General features: G+C 37.9%; 1 protein-coding gene across 1 annotated transcript in view; it reads left to right on the top strand.

Moving 5' to 3' along the window:
- LOC122791500 (mucin-5AC-like) overlaps positions 1-7,500 on the top strand; it is a 272,677-nt gene that overhangs the window by 19,257 nt on the left and 245,920 nt on the right. The window contains exon 4 of the mRNA XM_044059242.1: positions 3,616-3,730. Coding sequence (XP_043915177.1) covers positions 3,616-3,730 — 115 coding nt within the window. The remainder of the gene's footprint in view (positions 1-3,615; positions 3,731-7,500) is intronic.

Raw genomic sequence — 7,500 nt, 5'->3', positions numbered from 1 at the left:
CTCATCTGAGCCTGCTGCTTTCACTGACTTCATTTTTCTTAGCGCTGTTCTTACTCTTCTAGGGTGGGCTCCTCTTCCTCTCTCATCATAGGCTGTGTCTGGGACAGTACAGCTTCTGTGGGGTTTTCCTAATTCAGAAGCTGCTGGAAGTAGTCCTCCATCTCCCTTTGATGTCTCAAGGACTGGTTAGCAGGTTGTTGCTGGCATCCCTTATGAAGGGTGTCTGATAAAAATCTTCTTTATCTTTCTGTCTTTGCCTTGTAACCCGATAGAGTTTCTTTATGCCATCTGTCATGTCCCTTTTTGGAAGCTGGTAGAGTGAAGCTGTTACCTTGTTTGTTGCTATTCCAACTCTCCTTTTAGCCTCTTTGTTAAACAACCAGAATTCCGTTTTGGCCTGGTCTACCTTTTTTGTCTGCCACTTTTTCCTGCACTCTGTCTATTTTTGATGACTTCATGGACTTCTGCATTCCACCACCAGCTTTCCTTATGTACCTTATTTCCAAACCTGACTCAGCTGCATACCTGTTCTATATTCCTCACACATGCTGTCATTGTTCTTCAACTCCACCTAATTCTGCTTCCTCCTGAGGGGCTAAAGCCTTGAGTAATTCATCAAACTCCTGTGATTTCCCCCAAATCAACTTCCATGTCATTAGCTTTGTTTCTGTTGACCTTAGAGCCCTCTCTGACCACTGTTTGCAGCTGATTGTGGCAACCAATGGTTTATAGTATGAGCTGACTGTTTCATGAGGCTAACTTTGCAATCATTAATTCTACCCCACTGCCCTGTCCTTACTTGGTGGAAGTCTACGCGAGTTGCATGTTGACTATTCTCTTATGTGATTTTGTGATTGTCTGTCTTGTTGAGCCATGTGTTGGCCACCATCAAGCCATTTACCAGACAGAAGTCTAGAATGACCTCTTATTCTTTATTACTGTTGCCCCACCCATGTGGACTCAGGTTGTCCTTAAATCCTGTTTTCTTCCAATATGTGCATCCAGTTTACCCATCATCAAAACCAATTTCTGTTGTCCTGCTTTATCTAATATGTCCCAACGCTGCTGTCTGAATGCATCTGAATTTACTCTTTTCTTCAGTATCACAACCCTGCTGTGGAGCATAGGGTGACATTATGAAGAGCGCCTATCCTTTCACTGGAGTCTGATTGCCATGAGTCTGTCACTAATTCTGATGATATCCCTCACTGTCTTCTGAAGCCTCTCCTTCATCCCAGTTCCCACACCATTTCTAGTCTGTCCTCCTCCTGAGTAGTCGATTCTGGATTCCAAGCCAAGTGGCTTTGTTGCACTACCCTTCCATCTTGTCTCCTGGATACAGTGGTCATCCAGGCTCCTCCTTACCATTGTGTCATCCACTTCCAAACTACACCCCCTACATTGAATGTAGCGATTCTTGGTTCATTTTGGTAGGTTGATTGGTTTTACATCCAGAGCTATCTCAGGTCACCCAAGCTGGACAACTGGATACTGACCAGTAGATTTTTTGACGCAGGGCTGATTGGCTTTATGGTGAACACACATTAGCCAATGGAGAAGCAAACATCCCTCCCTCTGTTAGCATGGGTCCCTGATGTAGGTCAGAGTATGCTGGTCCCTCAACTCACTTATAACTGGCAAAAGCCCATGCTAATTTTTTGGCAACATTAGTCAACATGAATGAATCACTCTGTGTAAATTTTTACACCATCGCGTGGCTAGCCCTGACCCAGCTCACAGTCTGTGGTCCATGTTCTCCTATCTTGAGGACATTGCACATCACAATTGATGCCCAAATTCAGTGATCTGCACAACTGTTCCCCATACAGGGAGCCATCTAGAGTATGTGCTGCTACCTAGCACTCCATTCTTGGATGAGTTTGAGATGGAAACATTCAGCGCAATTTTGGGATGGGGGATGAGCCACGCAGAGAAACAGGAAGAACATGTAAACACCATACTGACATTGGCCAGAATTCAGGATCAAACCTTGTACCTTTTGCATGGCAACAAAGACCTTAGACATCATGCCAATTGGTTGATAATAAAATAACATACCTAGGTAAGTCTCCTTACTTTGTCTTACCCAAGTGTAATAGCCATGGTACTCCATATAAGGAAAACATACACAAACATTTACTCCCATAATTACCTGTGATTCATAAACAGGAAAGAAACTTTGTATGGACTGGTCCCAACAAACTAAATTATGTAACCAGAACCGCATACTTATATTTATTAAAATACACGTGCCTCCTCTGATTATGTTGATGTGTTGCTCAGTATTAAATAGCTGAGAAAAATCAGTGCAATATATACAAAACCACCAGAAGAATTGCTTCTGTGTGGAAGCAAAAAGCTGTATCTTGGTGCAGCATAACTTCCTACCACAACTGCAAACACCCACTCCCCTGACCCTGTGATGATGTAATATTCCCACTAGTGTGAGTACTTGCACAGCTGAGTCCTCTTCATGGCAATATATAGTAATGATGTCTCCTTTACAGGTATGGGCAATATGCTCTGGAGTTTTGTTGCACATGCTTAGACCTGACTATGAAGCATACCTCTCAAGTGTACTTCATTACGAGGAACGTACCTCATTTGAGGTCTTAAAAAGTTCATGTTCCTCAAAGTTTCTGAAAGTTCCATATTGAAAGACTCTGTCACATATTCAGTGTTTGGAACTTTTTTTCAGTGAAATCCATGGTAAATAGAAATGAATCATATTAATTCATTAAAAGATCTTATTTATAAGTGAAACTCTCATATTTTAACCATCCTACAGCCTTCCTAGTTGAAGTTGTTAGTGAGCCATTAGTACGTGTTCCACATTTTGCCCATTTGTTCCACATTATGAAGACTAGTTTTCCTCATTTTGGAGATGGAAGGTTGAGAGCTATGCTGAAGGAACTTATAGGGAAACACTCTACAATCAGGTATGCCTTGGGCATATCGCATGTGATCAAGAGTATGGTCCCCCTCCCTCCTCCAAACAATAGACACATACCCAAATGTATATGACACTTGTGTAGAGTGCCAATTATGAGCATATCCTATATGCACAGCACTAGTGCTCTCACGGACACTAGTGAACATGGTACTTACAGTGTGCACCAGTGTGGGATTCATAAATAGGTCTGCATACCAAATATAGTGCAGACACAGGTTTATGTGTGTGTATACAACCCTTATGAATCTAATGACTGTTTCTTGAAACTCTTATTGTTCAAATGTAGTTTCATGTTTAAAGCTCCTTTGCCCACTACTTGACATGTATATATAAAACCTGTATTTATATGGTTGTTGTGTCTGATTCCATGTAACCCTTTGTATTTGGACCATTTGTATATACCCTGTATTTATATAGTTGTTGTGTCTGTTTCCATGTAACCCTTTGTATTTGGACCATATGTACTTAAATGTTCAATTAGTTACCAAATTTACATAAGGAGTGATCTGGGTAAGTAGCAGTATGTTATTCTAATAATTTTGTGGGTTACAGAAATTAAAATATGCTGTAAGGTTGCATATGCAGGAGCTGAACAGACCACTCCAGTGGAATCATTGTTTATAATGTTGTAACTCTTGTTATGTCTTCTTTTGTTTTTGTAGTGTTCTGCTGCCGTTTAGTCAGTCTGGGATTATGATCACGGGTAGCAGTACGGGTATCAAGGTCTCCACTAAACTCGGATTTGAAGCTAACTGGAATGGAGAGGATGCCTTCATGGTAAGAAAAATAAATAAACAAATAACTACATAGAACTTCATCATAACTCTTTTGGAGATGGAAGCAGAAGGCTATGTACATGATATCTGAAATTCATATCTAAAAGCGATTATTCATTCATTCATCTCCAGTTACCCGCTTAAACCAGCTCAGGGTCACATAGGAACTAGAGCCTATCCTGGAACTTTGTGGGTATAAGACAGAGAAACTAATCCTGAAAAGGCACCGACCCATCACAGGATGCACATACTCAAACACTTCCTCTCATGCAACACACAAACACACACACACACACACACACACACACACACACACACACACACACACACACACACACACACACACACACACAAATGTCAGTTCAGAAGAATGCCAGCTCAGCTTTGCATGCCTTTGGGATGATGGATGAAAAGGGAGAACTTGGCAAAATCCTATGTGGACATGTGGAGGACATGTGGAACTCTACACTGCACAAACAAGTGCTCTCAGACAGAAATGATGACCAGTGTGCCACTTGCAATTAAAAAGGAAATGATTCTCCTTCTGTCTGACTCTCATAAGTTGAAGAATGTGATGAACAGATATTATTGCACATCTGTGGTGTTTTGGGCCCAACAGATGAGTACCTTATAAGTCTGCAAATCTAGGTGTGTAGAAATATCTGCTAATCACACAAACTGGCATGTAATATTTCTTAGAGTGAATTTTTTGATATCCACATATCAAATGCATAACAACTTGGTTATGATTAGAGACCCTATCATAATCCTCTGTATGATTTACTGATATATATATATATATTTATTTAACATTTGTTTACTGGGAAAGTCTGACTTGGAACAAAGCCAATTTTCAGTGGAGGCCTGGGGAGAAATGCTCCAGACGCATATCTTTGAACTGTGGGAGGAAACCGGAGCACCCAGAGGAAACCCACATGAATGCAGGGAGGACATGCAGACTCCACACAGAAGGCACCCCAGCCGAGAATCAAACTGGAGAACTCAGGTGTGAGGCGACAATGCTATCACTGCACCACTGCGCCATCCAATATTAAACTGGAATTTGTGAAGTGGTGTTTCAGCAATGTTTACTGTGAAAGACAGATTTTTGCATAAGAAAAACTGACTTTTACACTCAGGTAGGCAGGTGGGTTATTCCATGAACTCAGTTTGCGGTAACCTTAGAGTAATATGTATAAGGAAGAAGTAAGGAGGCTTTACCATCACATAGGGTGTTAAGATGACCCCCCCCCCCACACACACACAATAATATCATTATGCTTTTTGTGGGATTTTTCTGCTTCACTTGGAGTTTTTTTTTTAATTTTACAATTTGGATGAAGACCATTCATAGAATGCATGTTCAACAAAGTGATGTGCAGCCTAGTAATTATTTCAAAGCAATTAAGTCAAAACTGTGTTTTACAAGAATGAAGTAAACAATGTCATCACTTAAATAAGAAGGCTGCAAAGAGGTAATATTAGAATAATAGATCATTTAGATATGGTGCCTTGAGAACGTTTTCTATCAGTATAGCCTTTACATTTTCACATACCTCTGTAGCTACTCTATAACTAGCTCAAAGTTTTTCTTTCACCTACCTTACTGGTTAAATTAATGCACTTTTTACTTTATTGTAATTAATTGTTTACTAACATGAACAGCATCTCTTAAAATATATACACCAAATAACATTTTTTACATTTTTCTTCATGTAAATTGAGGAATTATGATATTATTTACATAATGAAGGATAAAATGCTCCGCCTGAAAATCCTGCTTGCTGGATAAAAGCGTTATATCATTTTGTTTTGTGAATAGATTCTACTTGTACATTTTCTGTGATTTTGTTCTGTTAATAGATTCTGCCTGTGCATTTTCTGTGATTTTGTTCTGTTAATAGATTCTACCTGTGCATTTTCTGTGATTTTGTTCTGTTAATAGATTCTACCTGTGCATTTTCTGTGATTTTGTTCTGTTAATAGATTCTACCTGTGCATTTTCTGTGATTTTGTTCTGTTAATAGATTCTACCTGTGCATTTTCTGTGATTTTGTTCTGTTAATAGATTCTACCTGTGCATTTTCTGTGATTTTGTTCTGTTAATAGATTCCACCTGTGCATTTTCTGTGATTTTGTTCTTTTAATGGATTCTACCTGCGCTTTTTCTGTGTTTTTTTTTTTCTGTGACTGGATTCTACCTGTGCTTTTCCCATGATATAATTCTTTGAATAAATCCTACTTGTGCTTTTTCTGTGATTTTGCTCTGTGAATAGATTCTACCCTATCAATTTCATTTTGTGGATAGATTCTATGTGTTTTTTCTGTGATTTCTTTCTGCAAATAGAGTTTGCCTTGTTTTTTGTGATTTCATTCTGTGAGTAGATTTTACCTGTGTTTTTTCTTTGACTTCATTCTATGAATATATTCTACCTGTTTTTTTTTCCATGATTTCATTCTGTGAATAGATCTACCTGTGCTTTTTCTGATATTTCATTCTGTGATTAGATTACACCTGTGCTTTTTCTAATATTTCATTCTGTGAATAGATTCTACCTGTGCTTTTTCTGTGATTCTCTTCTGTGAATAGATTTTATCTATGCTTCTTCTGTAATATAGTTCTGTCAATAGATTCTACCTGGGCTTTTTCTATGATTTTTTTATAGATTCTGCCTGTGCTTTTCTGCAATTTTGTTCTATGAATAGATCCTACCTGTGCTTTTCCTCTGATTTTCCTCTGCTTTTCCTATGATTTAATTCTGTGAATAAATTCTACAGTGCTTTTTTCTGTGATTTTGTTCTCTGTGAATAGATTCTACCTGTGCTTTTTCTGTGATTTTATTCTGGGAATAGATTCTATGTGGGCTTGTTCTGTGATTTTGTTCTCTGAATAGATTCTGCCTGTGCTTTTTCTGCAGTTGTGTCGTGTGAATATATTTTACTTGTGCCTTTTCTGTGATTTTATTCTGTGAATAGAGTCTACATGTTTTTTTTCTGTGTTTTTGTTTTGTGAATAGATTCTACCTCTGCTTTTTATGTGATTTCATTCTATGAATAGATTCTACTTGTGCTTTTTATGTGATTTCATTCTGTGAATAGATTTTACCGGTGCTTTTTATGTGATTTCATTCTGTGAATAGATTCTACCTGCATTTTATTTGTGATTTCATTCTGTGAATAGATTCTACCTGTTTTTTCTGTGCTTTTATTCTGGGAATAGATTCTACATGGTTTTTTTCTGTGTTTTTGTTTTGTGAATAGATTCTACCTCTGCTTTTTATGTGGGCTTGTTCTCTGATTTTGTTCTCTGAATAGATTCTGCCTCTGCTTTTTCTGCAGTTGTGTTGTGTGAATAGATTCTAGTTGTGCCTTTTCTGTGATTTTATTCTGTGAATAGATTCTACCTCTGCTTTTTATGTGATTTCATTCTATGAATAGATTCTACTTGTGCTTTTTATGTGATTTCATTCTGTGAATAGATTTTACCGGTGCTTTTTATGTGATTTCATTCTGTGAATAGATTCTACCTGCATTTTATTTGTGATTTCATTCTGTGAATAGATTCTACCTGTTTTTTTGTGTTTTTGTTTTGTGAATAGATTCTACCTATGCTTTTTCTGTGATTTCTTTCTGTGAATATATCTTGGATGTGCTTTTCCTCTGATTTCATTATATGACTAGATTCTACCTGTGCTTTTTCTGTAATTTTGTTCTGTGAATAAATTCTGCTTGTGCTTTTTTATGATTTCATCCTGTAAATAGATTCTTGTT

Source organism: Protopterus annectens, chromosome 17.part0, assembly GCF_019279795.1.
Source record: "Protopterus annectens isolate FY-2018-M chromosome 17.part0, PAN1.0, whole genome shotgun sequence".
Classification (NCBI taxonomy): Eukaryota; Metazoa; Chordata; order Ceratodontiformes; family Protopteridae; genus Protopterus; species Protopterus annectens.
The sequence above is the reverse complement of the archived record's forward strand: the minus strand, read 5'-3'. Positions and strand labels throughout refer to the sequence as shown.